The following is a 22,473-nucleotide window of genomic DNA, read 5'->3' on the forward strand; positions in this document are numbered from 1 at the left end:
TCTTCAGATGAACTGATTACAGTCTAATTCTTGTATTATTGTAAAATAGATGAATATTTACTTGTGTTTTATACAGAGAGACCAAAACCTGAAGTGCGTGTAAATCCAGATCATCATGTGTTCAGAGGAGAGACAGTCACTCTCACATGTGACATACAGACACAAACACACACTGAGTGGAGATACAGCTGGATTAAAGATGGGATCATCAGTCAATCTCAGTCAATGCACAAAGCAAGAGTGTGACAATAATCACATGCTGACAAATCTCCCATCAGTGGTAAATACAGCTGTAGAGGAGAGACAAGAGGATCACGCTACACACACACCAGTGATGAACTTACACTCACAGTATCAGGTGTGTACGCATCTCTGTAGACTTTTACAAAGTTTATTCAGTTTGTTCTGAGTGTTTATCAGGAGCTCTGAGTAAATATTTCCTTCTCTGTACAGATTTGCCCACAGCTAAACTCACTGTACATCCAGAAACATCTGTTTTCACTGGAGAGACAGTGATCATGAAGTGTGACATTGAGTCTGATTACAGTAACTGGAGATATGAGTGGTATAAAGACAGAACTGTCGTGTCTGAGTCTGAGCGTTACACTGTAAACACAAACACTCTCACTATCAGAGGAGCTACTGAGTCTGATCAACATCAGTTCTGCTGTCGAGGAAAGAGAGATGGAAGACCAGCAACATCACAGAACACAAGTGTTACTCTTTCTGTTAAAGGTCAGTAATTACTGTAGTAAAGACGAGCAGAAGATGAACTCTGTTTATTAATGACCCAAATGTTCTTCACCACAGACTCAAAGCTCAATCCTGAACTCACATCAGATACTGCAGGAGCTGCACTGACAGGAAACACGGTGACTCTGATCTGTCACATGACTCAGACCGCTGGATGGGACTTTTACTGGTACAAACACACACAGAACTCTGAGAAAAACAAGACAGAAACAAACTCCTACAGAGTCCATATTGATTCAGTGTCTGATGGAGGTCAGTACTGGTGTAGAGCTGGAAGAGGAGAACCAGTTTACTACACAAACTACAGTGATGCATTGTGGGTCAATGTCACAGGTGAGATAAAACGTACTGTATTTTCAATTAGTTATACTGAAAAGTTTGCAATAATAAAATATGAATAAATGTGTCTGTCAGTGTTCTCCTGTCCCAGACCGTTCATCTTCTCATCTGGTGAATTGGGTGGTTGTGGGTCTGAGTGTCGACGTGTTACTCCTCATCTCAGTGATCCTGCTGTGGAGATACAAACACAACAAAGGTTTATTCATAGTATTGTTTGATCAATCCTAATGTTCACCACCAAATGAAGTCAAACAGAGAAATGTTTTGATAGTGTCACATAGTCTCAGTGTTTCCCTTTTGGCTGAAATCAACAAATCCTTTATTTATAGTTTACTCTGCATATTAAGGGACACAAGAAAGTATTTAAACATGAAATGACACACATTATCTTTAAGAGAAGTTGACATGTGGACACATCATTGATCTTTGTCTCTATCTACTGTAGATCAGCAGTGTATCAACCAACAGACATCAGTTCAGAATCAGAGGACACGACCTGGAGAATCCCCGACAGAAAACTGTCCTCTACAGTCTGGTCAGACTCAATAACACATTATTCAAGTGTTTCCCTGTAACAGCTGTGTGTGGATCTTTAATCCTCAAACACATGTTTGATGATAACTTGTTTTGTTTCCTGTGATCAGGGGCATCAGCAGATGAGGTCACATATTCAGATCTCACTATTACAAACAAGATATCTGTGGATAAAGGTAAAATAAATCCTCTTTACTACACCTGTTAAGAATTAACATTTATTAAGCAAAAACATCAATCATCGCTGTATTTCTGTTGTATAAAATGTATCATTTATTTAAAATATTATTTTTATTTTTTATATTTTAATGATTTTTATTTTCAGATGATTTTCCCGTGACAAATAATGCGACATATTCAGAAGTCAGAACAAAAGTAAAGAAATTCAGAAGCAAAGGTGAGACGCTGTTTTTCCTGAAGTCGGATGTTCCTGTATGTTCTAAATTATGTCACTGATTTTCTGTTTCAGACGTTGAGACTGCAGGACCCGCCGATTCGACTTACGCCCAGATCAACATACACAACACAAAGAAAGCCAAGGGCAAAGGTCAAAACTCAACAAACTGTGTCTAAACACAACAGTGTGAATGTTATCAAATCTTTAATCTCAAACTAAGGGTCTGTTCCAAAACTTAGTGATTCACCTCACGGTGTCCTGCCTACAGCTGTCTTCTATGGCAGCAGCTTACTGAAATGATTCCTCATAAGAGAGTGATTTGGGACACTCTACACAGGAAGTAACTCTGTGAACATTTAAATAATGATCAGCACAGGCAGTGCACGGGACACTCGACTCGCAACTGATATCAATACAGGTGACGCAAGAGAAACGACACAATCCTCTAATGAGGATAAATACACACCGCACACACACACTTTGGGTAAAACAGTCAGTTTTGGGTCATATTAAACTGTTATTTATCGATAATTATCCACATTATTCTAAGTATATTTATAATCTAAATTTCTCTCGCTTCGATCCGCCATCTTGATTACATTTTTCGAGAAGCTCATCACGGTGCATTCTGGGATCACCTACACGGGGAAGGATACATACGATGATATGTATCTTTCAAAAGATACTACAACTGTGTCCATACTCCAAGGGGAGCCAGTAGATACAGCCATTTAAGTCGGTATGTAATTTGTATGGTTTGTTCTTGGGAAGGGGTGGGGGGGTGGGGCGCACATCGACGGGTGAAACTGTGATGTCATGCTCCCTCGGAATACTCACATCGTGGGCTCGGTCTTCCTAGTGAGTAGGGCATAGGGATGATGAATTGGATTGGATCGCACCCGTTACGTGATTTGGGCGAAGGCGACTGGCAAAAATGGGGGAATCTTACTGAATGAAGTAATGAGAGCCCGTATGATAAGCGTTGATTGTACATGATGATATGCCTGAATAATTATCTTAATTCCCCGATGGGGAACGCTCAGACATGCAGACTGTGAATGACAAGTGAATGAACCTTGACCGAGTTGCCCTCATGATATTACGCAATTGCCTGCCATACTATGAGAGTGAATGCGCTGTTGACGTGAAATACTGGCTTTTGATGTTGATGCGAATGCGTTATGATGAACAGGCAGCGTTGCAACTTTGGTAGCATGGCAACGGAAGGTTTAGACCCATGCATTTGATGGATATGAAAATGACTTAGCTTATTTCTGATGGAAGCCGGCTGCTGCCTGAGCCGATGATTTTGCAGGATTCGCGGGGTGCACGCTGAATGAGATATGGGTGAAGATCCGGGTTTGCTGGTTGTTTACTCCCCATGGGTTTGATGTTGGCAGAAGTTGAGATGAAGTGACGACGTCGTTGGAAAGGGAAGGCGGGCTTCCAGAGATGTTCTGTGCACTGGTTATCGTGTGGCCTGGAGATGTTGAAACGCATCTAGTTGCAGTGTCAGCACACAGAAACAGCAATGTGATAGATTGTGAGTGGACTTATAAAGCAATGGCTTGCATGCGATTGGCTAGGAATTACCCCGCTAATGAAGCGATGTACAGCTGCTAGTCTTCCCACAAGAACTACGCTGCGCTTCCATTTATAATCTAAATTTCTCTCACTTCGTCCACCATCTTGAATTCATTTTTTCAAGAAGCTCATCACGGTGCATTCTCGGATCACCTTCCCGGGGAAGGATACATACGATAATACCTTAGAAATTGGGCAAAACTAATGCCACAGTATAATGACAGGCACACTATACTGTAAAAAGGCACCAGCTTCCGGATGAGATGTTAAACCGAGGTTCTGACTCTCTGTGGTCATTAAAAATCCCAGGACACTTCTCATAAAGAGTAGGGGTGTAAACCCGGTGCCTGGCCAAATTCCCCCTATTGGCCCTTCTCAATCATGGCCTCCTAATAATCCCCATCCATTAATTGTCTCTATAACTCTGTTCTCTCCTCCAATAGCTGGTGTGTTTTGGGTGTACTGGTGCACTATGGCTGCCGTCACATGATCCAGGTGGATTCTGCACACTAGTGGTGTTTGAGGAGATTCCCCCTATACTATGTAAAGCGCTTTGAGTGCCTAGAAAAACACTATACAAATGTAAGGAATAATAATAATTATAATTAAGATACCTATATTTTAAAACAGCTTTCGAGTCGTGAGCGCGCCTATGATTAAAATGTTGTCTCTGCAGGACGATCACTGTGTTTTGGGACAGATCCTTCTGTATATCAGTGTTTAACAAGTTGTTTGTCTTGGATTTTAATAAGCCGATCTAATAGCTCTAAAGACATCATTTATAATCAGATAATATTGGGGAGCAGAATAACATGATAAAGAGACTGAGTTCACATATTAAAGGTTATCATTGTAACGATCAAACAACAGAACAACAACAGTAATGTTTGAGAACGGTCAAAACTGATATTTTCTGTTATTTTCTTTGTTAGATGCTGGAAAAAGAAATGTTTTAATTGAGATGAAAACTGAGGACGATCAAAGAGGTAAATCAGAAAACATTTAATATTATAATTTAATATCACATACAGTTTATAAAGATTACAGGCCACATCTGATGTTCAATAAAATACACACACATACATGTTTTGAGTGTGTCAGGTTTTGGATCTGCTGTATCCTCTTAATTGTATCATAGATTATGAATTATTATTGATCTGTATAATGAGTCAGATGTTGTTTATGACTCTGTTGTTCACTATCAGGGAAAAGCAGTGAGTGTGAAGACACTGTTTACTCTGATCTGAAGCAGAACACAGACAGAGGTGAGAGAAACACACATATAATATCATCATTCAAAAGTCACAATTACAGTTCAAATGATCACGCTGAATGTGCCAAATACAGCTGAAGCTTTTGACTTTATTATTATTATTCATTTGTGTCTTTTAGGTGGCAGTGCTGGAGTCGATGCAACTTATGCTCAAGTTTTTAATCACCGAAAGAAAAAAACCTGCAAGAATTGATCAAGTTTATTTTAAAATACACACATTTACATGTAGAAGAAACGCTGAAATCAATCAATGATCAGCTCATTCATTAAAAAAGACACCTGACAAGACAAAACTGGATTTCCATGAGATTTTGAGATGTTTTTTATCCAGTCTTGACGTCAACATGTAATGAGAGAATGCCGTTAAATGCCTTTACATGCAAAAGTTCTGATCATGTTTCTTGTATTTTGTGTCGGGAAGTTTGTACACAAACCTTCTGCTTTTATAATGCGCTTATTTTAAATGTGTGTTTAATAGTGCAACATTTATTGTAGTTGGGACACTTTCTTGTTTAAGTTCAGAATTTGCTCTTTCATGTAAATTGTAAAATAACTCTTACATTATAAACCTGCGTATGTGTGTTTCTATAATGTCAGTGTAACTATATTCACCTTTAAATTAATTAATTACATTTTCTGTCTGTTCTGCAGCGCCTCAAAGTTACAAGAATCACTTTAACTTTAATATCAGTAATATTTTCATCAGTTAAACACAGTCTTCATGTCTGTGTCGAAGATGTGCCCGAATTTATGAGGATTTTGCCAAGAGAATAAGACTTTTATTTAAGGTTTATTTTTCATGTTTTTGGATCAGTTGATTGTTTTTGTTTGAAGTTTCTCAGATTTTCTGTCATTTTGATGTAAAATAAATCAAAAACAAACCTGATGTTCTTCTCATGAGCATTTATCACACTTAAAATAGTTGGACCATTTTTAACCCTGGGTTAATATAATCTGGGGTTATATATTTTTCTATTGTTATTGCCTTTATTGTCCAGAAGATGGTGTCAATGTATCAGTTTTTATATTAATCCTGAAAACTTTCTGAACTGCTTTAAACTGTTTATGAAAAGTTTAACATATAGAACCGTGTTTTAGACATTTCTGGAAAATGCTGTAAATTATGGCATTTTCAAATGTAATAAATAGCTTATATGTATCAATTTCATACAAAGTGCAGTAAACATACAAAAGCTAAATTAATATTTGGTGTGACCATACTTTGCATTTAAAACCAAATTACACAAATTCTCCTAAATACACTTGCACAAGTTTCTCTTGCACAATGAGATTCATCTGACTGCAGTTTTTATTCCTCTATGCTAATTTATAAAGGAGTCGCCGCGTCCTCTGATTGCGTGTCTTTATGGATCAAACCCACTAAATTATTTAATTGGTCAGCTCTTAGAATGACGGGTGGAAAGAGCCAATCAAAAGCTTTGAAATGAAAGCTCCGCCCATCGACTCGTATTTGAAACGGACACTAAGATTCACTTTCCTTTCTTCTCCCGCTCAGTTATTTAAATGAAACTACCGTTTAAACATCGACTCTTTAGTGCAAGAAGATGTGACTCTTAAAAGAGCGTTTAGTGTCTCCAGAATACATTTGTTTATCCTCTGAATCCGTTCAGAGTTCCTCTCTGTCGTTTCAGCGCGTACACAACGGCCATGACAGGGCGGACTTTCTCTTGACGTGACAGTGTAGGTGACGTCATCACGCATCACGTTCTCCAGAAACACATTCAACACACCGCGAGTCTCTGTAAATTTTTGTCCGTCAAACCTCTTTTTATTATTTTTTGCAAAGATCTGAAATGTTATTATATCTCTTCTTCTAACAATGCCAAAGCTTTAAAGTCTGTTACATTGTGCACAAAAAATAATATTTATGCTTTTTTATAATGAAAACCAAAAGGGACTCAAGGCATTTCTCACTCTCTTGAATTTATTTTAAATTATATGTTACCTCTGGCTCAAATATTTTTTATTTATTTATTATTATTATTATTATTATTTTTTAAATGTATTATTTACTTATTTATTTTGTTTTAAAGTTTTGTCTGTTTATTAAATTTATCTAATATTTAATAACAACGTGGACTAGTGTTTTCAAGACAAAGGCAACGCTATTACAAATGCTTATCACAGGCAATATAATTTTACCTTGTATAAGGTAACCAGCAAATCTCTGGAGACCAAAGCGAAGTATGATCTTGTTCTGGTCCAACTGCTTCCGTAGATCTTCTATCTCCCTCGTCAACTACTCATTTTCATGTAATACCATGTCCACAGCTGCAGCTTCGGGAACTGAACAATAATCGTGTCCAGTCCTCTCCACGTCAAAGTCCATATCTTGCTCTACGTCCGAGTCAGGATCAGGGGGCAGCGGTCTCTCTCGCCGTTCCCAAACACTCGACCTCGGCGGCTGCACTTGATAACGGTTCCACTCAAACAGTGTAGGGAAAGCACCTTTTTTCAGACGTCTCAGTCTAGTCCCTTCCATAAAGTCATCAGGTTTGAAATGAATGCTACACACCTTTGTGTTTTTGTTGACTTGGAAGTCATCCCTCCTGATCTTAACGATCCATTTTTTTCTGAGATCCTCTTCCACGGGAAATGAATGAAAACTCACAGTCGAGTTGTATCTTGCCGACACAACGCACGACGGCACACAACAATGTTCCGAACTAGGTCTCATTAGCTTTTGATATCGGAAAACCCTTTTCTCCATAGTTCAGCTGCCAAGATAAGAATAACTAGAATGTTTGTGTAACAAGTGCCCTCAATGTGGGTTGGAGCAATGGACCAGTTTCTAGGTTAGTAGAGAACAGAATAAATTCCTGATAGTAAATAAATCACACCACAAGTAAGGAAGATTTCTCAAGAAAATTATATTGTGATTGGACAGACATATAAACAACGTAAATCAGATCTTATAAATAAAACAATAAAATATATACCAAAAGAAATAATTCTCAGTGTTGTCTCTGGTTTTTGCCTCTTATTCTCTTTTTAAGTTGTATTTCCTTTTTTTCTTTTACAATTGAATCTATATTATTTTCTTTACCTCTGTTCAGACATAGATTATAGCACAATTCTTATTTGATTTCACCTTACTTTGGAAACTTCTAGATTTACGTATCTTTAATTTAGAATTAAAGGGTTTGACACTATTTAAATCTAGTTTTAAACCTTCTATATTGTTTTGACAAACCAAATAATTTCTCAAACAAAACAATAAAATATCAGATAACCACAATTCAATTTCAATTTAAACTCAGATCACATGAAATGATAAAAGGAAAAAACAAAACGAAACCAAAATTCACATCTGTCTCACATTCAATAGTATTCAATGAACAATACCCGTATTAGAACTATTTGTATAAATTGTCTTCTGAATATTATCCAGAAAGTGCTTTAATAAAGTCCCGTGGGTGAGTGAAATCAGATCAATCCTACCAGTTCAGGGTGGAAAAAGAATGTCTTCCCGCTTGGAAAAAGGTGATGTCAATAATGCAACGAAAAGGTCCTCGTATACAACAAAAAGTCTCGTCCCAGGCTCAGATATCAGCATTCAACGATATGGGTGGCTCGCCATCTCAAATCCATGAGAGAAATTTCCATCTCAAACAATAAACCTGACCTGTTTTACCAAAACAGCGTCATTAACATTCAATACTATTTCTTAATAACTTTTAAATCTTTAAACATCTATCTCAACTTTTATGACAACATGTTACCTTGACATTCTGAGAATGTGAAAATTAATATTCATATATGGCTAAGCAGAATATGTCACTTAACAGTTCGAAATACACCATATTAACATTCAGAAAATATGTAAACCGATCTCTACAGCATACATAATATGCATAGTAACATAAAATACATCTTTCAAAGAAAAGAAAATACAATTAAACTCACCAAATCCTGAGTTTTCACAGTTTGTTAAACACTTCAGATTTCCGAGAAGATTCACAATCGTCAAACATCCACGATTAAATGAGCAATCATCACTCTAAAACGATTTGTCATCATTAACCATTAAGTATTATAAGGCTGTTTATAATAATTTTAAATGATTTTCAACAATATGCACCTTTTTAATCCCGTCTGCATCAATCTCATCTCGTGTTCGGCGCGTCTCTCACACTTCCGCAAATCATCAGCTTGCGTCATACACAACGTGCGTGCTTACGTGTAATACGTCACATGTTCTGCGCTCAATTATTATACTTATTATTTTTATTTTGGGATAGTTAATTCAAAATGTTTATTAATAGATCGTTTCAACTTTTTAATGAAAACTATAATTATTAGAATATACAATTATATTGTTTATTTATTTATTTATTTTGCACCACATTTAACATGGGTTACACCCTCCCTCTTTAAATCCACGCAAGTCCCTTTGCGTTGTGATGATGCCTTCTAATCAGTGTTAAGGCCTATATCTTAGGGTGTTTAAACGATCTGGGTTGCTCTGCTAATGTTTCAATGAAAGCTGTGTTCAACCCTTGCAGAAGAGATTGAATAATAGATATCATGGGATTGCCTAACTCAGGGTAAGTCAATCTTTTGGATCTTTGTCTCACTCTTTTGGATTTCCTTAACCTACTTCCAGCTTCACATCCATCTGACTCTGTATCTTCTTCAGGTGTTTCAGATTCAACTGGGTCCACTCTGTCTCCTTCCACTGGAATATGAGGTATGGATTTTTGATTTTGTTCTGTGTTAGTGTTAGTTTCATTCTCCCTTCTGAAATTAGCAGGATCATTCAAACTTTGTTGCTCTGTTTCAGACAGACATATCCTCTCTTCCAACCTTCCCCTTTCAGGTATCACATCACTGTGCACGGAGACTGGTCCAGAAGAAGACTGAGTTTCAGGTAAGTATTCTGGTTCAGGTGAATATTCCTCATGTATACTTTCAATGATGTTGGCACTGCCAAGGTTTGAATTAGGTTGCATCTGGGTAACAGGTTCAACATTTCTGAAAGGAATTTTTCTTGATGCTCTGACAACATCAAACTCCTTAACGAATCTCACTGGAGTGGGTTTGGAACAGGGGTCAATTTCTTGCTCCAGATAATCATCGTCCTCTCCATCATAATCCAGACATTGCTCTGAACTCTCTGGTTCTTCCTCATTTACTTCTCTCTGAACTGTTCTCCCTCTTTGTGACTTAAGTACCATTTTTTCGTCCTCCACAGAAGGTGACAAGAAACCACATGGCAATAATAAGTCCCTATGGAGTGTCCGCAAAGGTCCCTCCTTTCCTTCTGGTTTCACGGTGTAAACAGGAAGTTCACCAGCACGATTCACCACAATGTATACTTCAGAATCCCATTTATCAGCCAATTTGTGCTTCCCTCTGAGACGCACATTTCTGACAAGAATTCGGTCACCCACATCAAGTGAAGACTCTGTCACTCTTTTGTCATACCTTGTCTTGTTCCTTGCTGCAACCTTTGCTGCATTCTTTCGGGCAAGCTCATAACTCTCCTGCAAATGAGTTTTCAAGGTTTTCACATACTGGGAATGGAACTCATTACGGCTGTTATTCACAGGTACTCTAAAAGCGAGATCTATTGGCAATCTAGGCTGCCGGCCAAACATCAACTCATATGGGGTAAACCCTGTAGTTTCATGTTTAGTGCAATTATATGCATGCACAACAGGCTTCACAAAATCTCTCCAATGGTTTTTGTCTTTGTTTCTCAGAGTACCCAGCATACTCAACAGCGTTCGGTTGAACCGTTCAACCGGGTTTCCCTTGGATGATATGGTGTGGTTCTGACTTTCCGAATACCAGCAATCTCACACAACTCTTTAATAGTCTTGCTCTCAAAGTCAGGCCCTTGATCACTATGAAGCCTTTCAGGTACACCATAGTGCACAATGAAGTTTTCCCAAAGGCTCTTTGCGACTGTCTTGGCCTTCTGATTTGGTGTAGGGATCGCTACAGCGTACTTCGTGAAATAATCAGTTATCACCAAGATGTCCTTTGTATTGCTACGATCTGGTTCCAAAGACAGGAAATCCATACATACCAACTCAAGTGGTCTGGATACTTGAATATTCACTAATGGCGCTGCTCTCTCAGGTGGAGTCTTTCTGCACACACACCGGTTGCATGTCTTGATCTTCACCTCCACATCTGTAGCCATCCTCGGCCAATAAAAACGGGCTCGAGCAAGATCAAGGGTTCTTTCCATACCCATATGACCCATATTGTCATGCAGTTGTTCCAGAACAATAGGCCTCAGATCCTTTGGAAGAACAAGCTGGTAAGTAGTATGCTCACCAACCACTCTTTTCCTATAAAGAATACCATCCTTCAGCTCTAACTTTTTCCATTCTCTCAGAAAAAATTGGAGTTCTGGTAATTCTTTCCTCAGTACAGGCAATGACGGTTTCCCTGATTCCAGTTGTAAGACAACTTCCTGTATTGCTGGATCAGCTCTTTGCTTATCTTTCAGCTCTTGCTCTGTCATTTGAGGAACTACTGGAAATCCCTCAAAGCATTCATAAGTCTCAGGAATCGCCTCTGGACTCGCAGAAAGGGACTCAATCAAAGGAACGTAATCACCGTCCTCAGCTGTGCGTAACAGATGTTTATCACTGATAGCTTGGACTACATCAGTGGGGACCAAGACTGAATTCCCCTCCTCAGGTAAGTGGTGTAAAGTGAACTGACGTATGCGCTCCTGCTCTTTCTGTGATATCTCGTCACTGGTAAGCATTCCATGAGGGCGTCTTGACAGCCCATCTGCATCTAGGTTACTTTTTCCCGGACGATATTGAAGAGTGAAAGAAAATGTGGACAAGGCGGAAAGCCATCTGTAACTTGTCGCATCCAGTTTTGCAGATGTCAACACATAAGTTAACGGATTACTATCTGTGACCACTTTGAAATTGCTTCCATACAGGTAATCAGAAAACTTCTCAGTGACTCCCCATTTCAGGGCTAAGAACTCGAGCTTGTGAGCAGGATAACGGGCCTCACTCCTTGAAAGCCCACGGCTGGCGAAAGCAATGGCTCGCAGTTCTCCCCCTTGCTGCTGGTAAAGTGCAGCACCTAGCCCGGTGGTGCTAGCATCGGTGTGCAACTCGTACGGCAGTGTAGGATCAGCAAATCCCAAAATGGGTGCTGTGGTGAGTTTCTCTATGAGCGTGTCAAAAGCCTGTTGACAACTTTCTGTCCATCTTCCTCCAAAAGGCACTTTAGGACTCAGGTAGGACGTACTCTTGCTCTTGCTTTCACAGTTCTTGCGGAGAGGTGGATATCCGGCAGTCAAGTCATTTAGTGGCTTCGCGATCTTCGAGTAATCTTGGATGAAACGGCGATAATAGCCAGAAAACCCCAAGAAGGAACGTAACTCTTTGAGGGTTTTAGGACTTGGCCAGGTTTTAATGGTCTCTATTTTCTGAGGATCGGTTTCCACACCATTCCGTGATACTATATGTCCTAAATACCTAACAGAGGTCTGGAGAAATTTACATTTCTCGACTGAAAGCTTCAATCCGTACTCTTTCAAGCGATTTAGGACATGCAAAAGGCGGATTTCATGTTCTTCTAGCGTCTCAGAAAATATAATCAAATCGTCCAGGAATACCAGAACTTCAGTGAGGTTAATATCGCCCATACACTTCTCCATAAGGCGTTGAAATGTACTGGGAGCGTTCGTTATCCCTTGAGGCATTCGATTGAACTCCCAGAATCCAAGAGGACAAACAAAAGCTGTTTTGGGCTTGTCCTTTTCCTCAACTTCAATCTGGTAATAGCCAGATTTAAGGTCGAGCACTGAAAACCATTTAGATCCACGGAGTGCCGAAAAGGCTTCCTCGAGATTTGGCAGTGCATAAGCATCCTTTATGGTCTGTGTGTTCAATTTGCGATAATCGATACACAGCCTCACATCACCGTTCTTCTTTTTGACAACCACAATGGGTGACGAAAAGGATGATTCCGATTCCCGGATGATTCCAGCCTCAAGTAACTCTTCCAGATGTCGACGGACTGCTTCAAAGTCATCAGGATGTATAGGTCGGGTCCTGTGCTTGAAAGGAGTATTGTCATGTAGCTTGATGCTGTGCTTCACCTTGTCAGTTCGTCCGACATCGAAATCATGCATAGCAAAGACTTCTGACTGGTCCCTTAACTTCTGGGAAATCCTTTCCTTCCATTCGTTGGTTAGCGGAGAGTCGCCAAAATCAAAACAGAGTTCCTTTGTAAGTTTCTCTTCTCCACTGGAGGACTTGTCTTCCTTTTGAGTGCTCTTGTTCGAGATTACTCTCTGTATGGCATGGACTTCTGCAATTACACTCCTTCCAGGAATGGTAATATCATGCTCAGTCTCATTTTTAAGCACTACAGAGACTTTACGAGATGGATGCTTAGGTAAGTCAAGAAGACAGCTCGCAACTAAAAGTCCTCCAGGAACAGAAGAATGAGAAGGGGGTTCCATCACTACCCACTTATCCGTCACCTGTCCCTTTACACTCACAACTCCCTCCATGACAAGATTCTGCCCTGCGGGTACGATAGTGGCATCAGCGGTGGGGAGTCTGACAATTCCTACGTTACTGTTTACTCTCTGATTCCGTCGATATTCAATCGTTCTCACCACTGTCTTATAACCAAATGGGATGAATTTGCAGACAGTGTTATTGGCTTCAAGATGCTTCCCATATGCCAAGTCTAAAGTATTGGTACCTATGAGCACTTTTGGCTGAGCAGTACCACTTGTATCCGGGATAACCAGCGCAAGCGTCGACACTTCTACAGTACTCCCAAGAAAATCCTCAGGGAACTTGACCCTCATTTCTACATACCCCAGATAGGGTACTACCTGTCCATTTGCAGCCTCCACTTCCAGAAGATTATCCAGAGGGATTATACCTAGCTCAGGCAGAGTTCGTTCATGATAGGATTTTGAAATTGTTGTCACTTGCGACCCTGTGTCCAGGAGGCAGGAACATAGTTTTCCTTCTATGTACACTTGAGCCGTACACTTGGCCCCTATCAGCCCCTTTGGGAGGTTAGCCAACTGACCTCTGCTGTCGGAAAACTCTGAACTACCCCTTCTTCCTGTGGATCCTTTGAGACTAGTTTTGTATATGGTAGCCCTTGTACGTCTCGCTACAGGGGCTAATTCCAGTTTAAAGACTCTGAGACCCCTTGGCACTGTTGGCGGTCCCACAGACTCTGCCGTTCCCTCAGCTGCTTCCGTTTTCGTTCACTAAAGATGGGTTTGGATCGTTCTCGCAACCAGACACGATATGTCCATCTTCGCCACAGCAGAAACAATAACCTGGCTTAGGTCTATCTAGAGGCTTTGGGACAACAGCTGAACCAGTGGGCTTGAAGTAAGCTTGTTTAGTCTCACGGTCTTCTTTTTGCTTTCGAGGCTTTTGGGATCCAAGCTTTGTGAACTGGCTCTGAAGTTCTGCAATCTGTTTTTTCAAGTGGAACACATCCTCACTCTCCATCTGTTTGACCTTCTGCTTACTGAGCTGATTTTGAAGTTTTGTAACTTGCCGTCTTAGTTCTGCAACCTCTTTCCCCTCTGATGCTGCAACATGATCCAAGTCAAAAGAGCTTGTGGATACAACGTTTGAGCTGACTTTATGTCGATGCGCATTCAGATGCTGACGCATACGACTCTCTTTGGCGGAATGTCGATCTTCTTCGCTGCGCAACTGCAGAAGCAGTTCAGGAAATGAAGGTGGACTTCCTCGTCTAGCCTCGAGCTGTAGGTTTGTTATCAACGCTTCGTTCCAACAGCCTCGACAGAACTGTTTCAAGAGCTGTTTGTCAGCCTCAGCACTGGAAACGGCACCTCTTTTTATCGCTTTTAAGAGAGCTGCTTGTAAGCGCTGTAGATACAAGGAAGGCTTTTCGCCCGTATTTTGCAAAGTGTTCAAGAACCTAGCAAAAAGATCGTCTCCATCCTCAACTGCATCAAAAGCGGAATCCAGAATATCGAGGTATGCATTAGGTAGAGCTGTGGCACCAAGGTGCCTCACAATTTCCGATGCTGGAGGTAACAAACTGTCTAATATTTTTCTGGATCGGTGTAAATCAGAAAGAGAAGGATCTTGGAGAATCAGTTCAACACTCCCTCTCCAAGCATCATAATCAACTTCAGTGGTTGGACGTGGACTTTTCCAGAGAACACTCTAAGTCTGAAAGGTGCATGCATGTGGGAAATTCCCTCACTCTTTATTAGATGTTCGACTACCACACGCTGGATCTCTGGTGGATTTACATCAGTCACATCAAAAGCTGACGTTTTCTTTTCGAAGACCATTGAATGTACGGTCTCAGGGCTTTGACACCCCTCTACCCTTTTCCCTTCGTTGAATGAGTTAAGAGGATCACGCGTGAGAGTGCCAGTCCCAGAGGAAAACTCTGGTTCGTTCACATCTGTTGCGATTTTAGCACATGATGTAGTGGCTTGAGATAACTGTTCTTGTAGAAGTTCCTCAAAAGTTTTCCCACTAATTGTAGCTAATTTCTGCAGCTCAGCAAAGTAACAGGCGGTAGCTTGCTTGGTTGCTGCTGGCAAGTAGGCACGTGACAAGAGTGATATGACATAAGAGACGTTATGAGAGCTTCTGAAAGTGTAAGGTAACAATGGCTCAAGGGTTACAAGGGCAGAACAGCTTTCATATTCTACTATAACGTCTCTGTGATAAGGCGACTTTGGGTCATCTACTCTCAGATGTCTACTAACACGTCCGTGTTTGTTTAGAAATTCGACTAAGTCTTCGTCACACTCTGTGTCAGTCAACCCACGAACTATCACGGAGTTCGCAACTTTAACATTCTCAGATTCAATGATATCCATGTTTCTAAGGACTAACGAGACCTTAAATTTGTATAATCTTTTTTTTCAGGAACTCATTCAGGATATATTTACTACCACTGTTCTCCTGGCTGGCTCGCCAAGATTTATGTAACAAGTGCCCTCAATGTGGGTTGGAGCAATGGACCAGTTTCTAGGTTAGTAGAGAACAGAATAAATTCCTGGTAGTAAATAAATCACACCACAAGTAAGGAAGATTTCTCAAGAAAATTATATTGTGATTGGACAGACATATAAACAACGTAAATCAGATCTTATAAATAAAACAATAAAATATATACCAAAAGAAATAATTCTCAGTGTTGTCTCTGGTTTTTGCCTCTTATTCTCTTTTTAAGTTGTATTTCCTTTTTTTTCTTTTACAATTGAATCTATATTATTTTCTTTACCTCTGTTCAGACATAGATTATAGCACAATTCTTATTTGATTTCACCTTACTTTGGAAACTTCTAGATTTACGTATCTTTAATTTAGAATTAAAGGGTTTGACACTATTTAAATCTAGTTTTAAACCTTCTATATTGTTTTGACAAACCAAATAATTTCTCAAACAAAACAATAAAATATCAGATAACCACAATTCAATTTCAATTTAAACTCAGATCACATGAAATGATAAAAGGAAAAAACAAAACGAAACCAAAATTCACATCTGTCTCACATTCAATAGTATTCAATGAACAATACCCGTATTAGAACTATTTGTATAAATTGTCTTCTGAATATTATCCAGAAAGTGCTTTAATAAAGTCCCGTGGGTGAGTGAAATCAGATCAATCCTACCAGTTCAGGGTGGAAAAAGAATGTCTTCCCGCTTGGAAAAAGGTGATGTCGATAATGCAACGAAAAGGTCCTCGTATACAACAAAAAGTCTCGTCCCAGGCTCAGATATCAGCATTCAACGATATGGGTGGCTCGCCATCTCAAATCCATGAGAGAAATTTCCATCTCAAACAATAAACCTGACCTGTTTTACCAAAACAGCGTCATTAACATTCAATACTATTTCTTAATAACTTTTAAATCTTTAAACATCTATCTCAACTTTTATGACAACATGTTACCTTGACATTCTGAGAATGTGAAAATTAATATTCATATATGGCTAAGCAGAATATGTCACTTAACAGTTCGAAATACACCATATTAACATTCAGAAAATATGTAAACCGATCTCTACAGCATACATAATATGCATAGTAACATAAAATACATCTTTCAAAGAAAAGAAAATACAATTAAACTCACCAAATCCTGAGTTTTCACAGTTTGTTAAACACTTCAGATTTCCGAGAAGATTCACAATCGTCAAACATCCACGATTAAATGAGCAATCATCACTCTAAAACGATTTGTCATCATTAACCATTAAGTATTATAAGGCTGTTTATAATAATTTTAAATGATTTTCAACAATATGCACCTTTTTAATCCCGTCTGCATCAATCTCATCTCGTGTTCGGCGCGTCTCTCACACTTCCGCAAATCATCAGCTTGCGTCATACACAACGTGCGTGCTTACGTGTAATACGTCACATGTTCTGCGCTCAATTATTATACTTATTATTTTTATTTTGGGATAGTTAATTCAAAATGTTTATTAATAGATCGTTTCAACTTTTTAATGAAAACTATAATTATTAGAATATACAATTATATTGTTTATTTATTTATTTATTTTGCACCACATTTAACATGGGTTACACCTGTCGTTGTTAACTTTCGCGCGTCAGATCTAATATGGAACCGGAAACTGTTTGCCCAGTAGAGAGTGTAGTCGGAAACACGTCACAATCCCCGCTGCATAGAGCCTATTGTTTGATCAATCCTAATGTTCACCACCAAATGAAGTCAAACAGAGAAATGTTTTGATAGTGTCACATAGTCTCAGTGTTTCCCTTTTGGCTGAAATCAACAAATCCTTTATTTATAGTTTAATCTGCATATTAAGGGACACAAGAAAGTATTTGAACATGAAATGACACACATTATCTTTAAGAGAAGTTGACATGTGGACACATCATTGATCTTTGTCTCTATCTACTGTAGATCAGCAGTGTATCAACCAACAGACATCAGTTCAGAATCAGAGGACACGACCTGGAGAATCCCCGACAGAAAACTGTCCTCTACAGTCTGGTCAGACTCAATAACACATTATTCAAGTGTTTCCCTGTAACAGCTGTGTGTGGATCTTTAATCCTCAAACACATGTTTGATGGTTAACTTGTTAAGTTTCCTGTGATCAGGGGCATCAGCAGATGAGGTCACATATTCAGAGGTCACTATTAAAAACAAGATATCTGTGGATAAAGGTAAAATAAATCCTCTTTACTACACCTGTTAAGAATGAACATTTATTAAGCAAAAACATTAATCATCGCTGTATTTCTGTTGTATAAAATGTACAAATAAATTATAATTTATTTAAAATATTGTTTTTATTTTTTATATTTTTATGATTTTTATTTTCAGATGATTTGCCCGTGGCAAATAATGCGACATATTCAGAAGTCAGAACAAAAGTAAAGAAATTCAGAAGCAAAGGTGAGACGCTGTTTTTCCTGAAGTCAGATGTTCCTGTATGTTCTAAATTATGTCACTGATTTTCTGTTTCAGACGTTGAGACTGCAGGACCCGCCGATTTGACTTACTCCCAGATCAACATACACAACACAAAGAAAGCCAAGGGCAAAGGTCAAAACTCAACAAACTGTGTCTAAACTCAACAGTGTGAATGTTATCAAATCTTTAATCTCAAACTAAGGGTCTGTTCCAAAACTTAGTGATTCACCTCACGGTGTCCTGCCTACAGCTGTCTTCTATGGCAGCAGCTTACTGAAATGATTCCTCATAAGAGAGTGATTTGGGACACTCTACACAGGAAGTAACTCTGTGAACATTTAAATAATGATCAGCACAGGCAGTGCACGGGACACTCGACTCGCAACTGATATCAATACAGGTGACGCAAGAGAAACGACACAATCCTCTAATGAGGATAAATACACACCGCACACACACACTTTGGGTAAAACAGTCAGTTTTGGGTCATATTAAACTGTTATTTATCGATAATTATCCACATTATTCTAAGTTTATTTATAATCTAAATTTCTCTCGCTTCGTCCGCCATCTTGATTACATTTTTTCGAGAAGCTCATCACGGTGCATTCTGGGATCACCTACACGGGGAAGGATACATACGATGATATGTATCTTTCAAAAGATACTACAACTGTGTCCATACTCCAAGGGGAGCCAGTAGATACAGCCATTTAAGTCGGTATGTAATTTGTATGGTTTGTTCTTGGGAAGGGGTGGGGCGCACATCGACGGGTGAAACTGTGATGTCATGCTCCCTCGGAATACTCACATCGTGGGCTCGGTCTTCCTAGTGAGTAGGGCATAGGGATGATGAATTGGATTGGATCGCACCCGTTACGTGATTTGGGCGAAGGCGACTGGCAAAAATGGGGGAATCTTACTGAATGAAGTAATGAGAGCCCGTATGATAAGCGTTGATTGTACATGATGATATACCTGAATAAGTATCTTAATTCCCCGATGGGGAACGCTCAGACATGCAGACTGTGGATGACAAGTGAATGAACCTTGACCGAGTTGCCCTCATGATATTACGCAATTGCCTGCCATACTATGAGAGTGAATGCGCTGTTGACGTGAAATACTGGCTTTTGATGTTGATGCGAATGCGTTATGATGAACAGGCAGCGTTGCAACTTTGGTAGCATGGCAACGGAAGGTTTAGACCCATGCATTTGATGGATATGAAAATGACTTAGCTTATTTCTGATGGAAGCCGGCTGCTGCCTGAGCCGATGATTTTGCAGGATTCGCGGGTGCACGCTGAATGAGATATGGGTGAAGATCCGGGTTTGCTGGTTGTTTACTCCCCATGGGTTTGATGTTGGCAGAAGTTGAGATGAAGTGACGACGTCGTTGGAAAGGGAAGGCGGGCTTCCAGAGATGTTCTGTGCACTGGTTATCGTGTGGCCTGGAGATGTTGAAACGCATCTAGTTGCAGTGTCAGCACACAGAAACAGCAATGTGATAGATTGTGAGTGGACTTATAAAGCAATGGCTTGCATGCGATTGGCTAGGAATTACCCCGCTAATGAAGCGATGTACAGCTGCTAGTCTTCCCACAAGAACTACGCTGCGCTTCCATTTATAATCTAAATTTCTCTCACTTCGTCCACCATCTTGAATTCATTTTTTCAAGAAGCTCATCACGGTGCATTCTCGGATCACCTTCCCGGGGAAGGATACATACGATAATACCTTAGAAATTGGGCAAAACTAATGCCACAGTATAATGACGGGCACACTATACTGTAAAAAGGCACCAGCTTCCGGATGAGATGTTAAACCGAGGCTCTGACTCTCTGTGGTCATTAAAAATCCCAGGACACTTCTCATAAAGAGTAGAGGTGTAAACCCGGTGCCTGGCCAAATTCCCCCTATTGGTCCTTCTCAATCATGGCCTCCTAATAATCCCCATCCATTAATTGTCTCTATAACTCTGTTCTCTCCTCCAATAGCTGGTGTGTTTTGGGTGTACTGGTGCACTATGGCTGCCGTCACATGATCCAGGTGGATTCTGCACACTAGTGGTGTTTGAGGAGATTCCCCCTATACTATGTAAAGCGCTTTGAGTGCCTAGAAAAACACTATACAAATGTAAGGAATAATAATAATAATAATTAAGATACCTATATTTTAAAACAGCTTTCGAGTCGTGAGCCCTCCTATGATTAAAATGTTACCTCTGCAGGACGATCACTGTGTTTTGGGACAGATCCTTCTGTATATCAGTGTTTAACAAGTTGTTTGGCTTGGATTTTAATAAGCCGATCTAATAGCTCTAAAGACATCATTTATAATCAGATAATATTGGGGAGCAGAATAACATGATAAAGAGACTGAGTTCACATATTAAAGGTTATCATTGTAACGATCAAACAACAGAACAACAACAGTAATGTTTGAGAACGGTCAAAACTGATATTTTCTGTTATTTTATTTGTTAGATGCTGGAAAAAGAGATGTTTTAATTGAGATGAAAACTGAGGACAATCAAACAGGTAAGTCAGAAAACATTTAATATTATAATTTAATATCACATACAGTATATAAAGATTACAGGCCACATCTGATGTTCAATAAAATACACACACATACATGTTTTGAGTGTGTCAGGTTTTGTATCTGCTGTATCCTCTTAATAGTATCATAGATTATGAATTATTATTGATCTGTATAATGATTAAGATGTTGTTTATGACTCTCTGTTGTTCACTATCAGGGAAAAGCAGTGAGTGTGAAGACACTGTTTACTCTGATCTGAAGCAGAACACAGACAGAGGTGAGAGAAACACACATATAATATCATCATTCAAAAGTCACAATTACAGTTCAAATGATCAAATGTGCCAAATACAGCTGAAGCTTTTGACTTTATTATTATTATTCATTTGTGTCTTTTAGGTGGCAGTGCTGGAGTCGATGCAACTTATGCTCAAGATTTTAATCACCGAAAGAAAAAAACCTGCAAGAATTGATCAAGTTTATTTTAAAATACACACATTTACATGTAGAAGAACGCTGAAATCAATCAATGATCAGATCATTAATTAAAAAGACACGCTGACAAGACAAAACTGGATTTCCATGAGATTTTGAGATGTTTTTTATCCAGTCTTGACGTCAACATGTAATGAGAGAATGCCGTTAAATGCCTTTACATGCAAAAGTTCTGATCATGTTTCTTGTATTTTGTGTCGGGAAGTTTGTACACAAACCTTCTGCTTTTATAATGCGCTTATTTTAAATGTGTGTTTAATAGTGCAACATTTATTGTAGTTGGGACACTTTCTTGTTTAAGTTCAGAATTTGCTCTTTCATGTAAATTGTAAACTAACTCTTACATTATAAACCTGCGTATGTGTGTTTCTATAATGTCAGTGTAACTATATTCATCTTTAAATTAATGAATTACATTTTCTGTCTGTTCTGCAGCGCCTCAAAGTTACAAGAATCACTTTAACTTTAATATCAGTAATATTTTCATCAGTTAAACACAGTCTTCATGTCTGTGTCGAAGATGTGCCCGAATTTATGAGGATTTTGCCAAGAGAATAAGACTTTTATTTAAGGTTTATTTTTCATGTTTTGGATCAGTTGATTGTTTTGTTTGAAGTTTTTCAGATTTTCTGTCATTTTGACATAAATTAAAAACAAACCTGATGTTCTTCTCATGAGCATTTATCACACTTAAAATCAGAGGTGGGGGACTCGAGTCACATGACTTTGAGGACTTGAGACTTGCTTGACTAATACAGATAAAAGACTCGACTTGACTTTGACTTGGTATTCATGACTTGACTTAGACTTGAGACAGATGACTCGAAAGGACTTTTTTATTATTAAATATTTGTATTTTTCATATCGAGAAGCCTATGTAAAATCTTTGGTTACGCTTTGTTTTTGGAACATGATTGGGTGATTTCTATTACAATGCGCGGGGACCTGGCAACCCGAACCAACCAGGACGCGTCAGACCAGCAGAGGAAAAGGCATGAAGAAGCCATCATGGAAGGGGCCGTTCCAAAAATAATAAAGTTTGGGTTCAAGGATTACGTTGTAGATGAAGGTTGTAAGAAAAGAACAGCGGTCGTCAAGGTCTGCAGCTC

The 22,473-nt window shown here is 39.1% G+C and overlaps 2 protein-coding genes and 1 long non-coding RNA gene across 6 annotated transcripts in view; 2 read left to right on the forward strand and 1 right to left on the reverse strand.

The window, feature by feature from the left end:
- Positions 1–312: 312 nt before the first annotated feature.
- LOC127643385 (uncharacterized) overlaps positions 313–22,473 on the forward strand; it is a 60,097-nt gene continuing 37,936 nt past the window's right edge. The window contains exon 1 of the mRNA XM_052126078.1: positions 313–358. The gene's annotated coding sequence lies outside the window, so the exon portion shown is untranslated. The remainder of the gene's footprint in view (positions 359–22,473) is intronic.
- Positions 7,953–17,362, reverse strand: LOC127643136 (uncharacterized). 4 transcript variants are annotated; one of them, XM_052125736.1, is made up of 3 exons: positions 8,983–11,442; positions 8,808–8,901; positions 7,953–8,526 (listed from the first exon to the last, which is right to left on the reverse strand). In XM_052125736.1, exon 1 carries the CDS (start codon positions 10,616–10,618, stop codon positions 9,332–9,334), a length of 1,287 nt encoding a protein of 428 aa, XP_051981696.1. In that variant the 5' UTR covers positions 10,619–11,442; the 3' UTR covers positions 7,953–8,526; positions 8,808–8,901; positions 8,983–9,331. The 4 variants fall into 4 exon arrangements, 2 of the variants coding, with proteins under 2 accessions (XP_051981696.1, XP_051981688.1); XR_007970463.1 differs by lacking the exons at positions 8,808–8,901; positions 8,983–11,442 and adding an exon at positions 17,006–17,362; XM_052125728.1 differs by having other exon boundaries at positions 8,808–11,442.
- Positions 20,819–21,311, forward strand: LOC127643676 (uncharacterized). The gene is made up of 3 exons (XR_007970561.1): positions 20,819–20,865; positions 21,087–21,146; positions 21,269–21,311. It is a non-coding gene; the product is annotated as an uncharacterized LOC127643676 (long non-coding RNA).

The sequence above is a fragment of the Xyrauchen texanus genome, chromosome 1 (assembly GCF_025860055.1).
Source record: "Xyrauchen texanus isolate HMW12.3.18 chromosome 1, RBS_HiC_50CHRs, whole genome shotgun sequence".
Lineage (NCBI taxonomy): Eukaryota > Metazoa > Chordata > Actinopteri > Cypriniformes > Catostomidae > Xyrauchen > Xyrauchen texanus.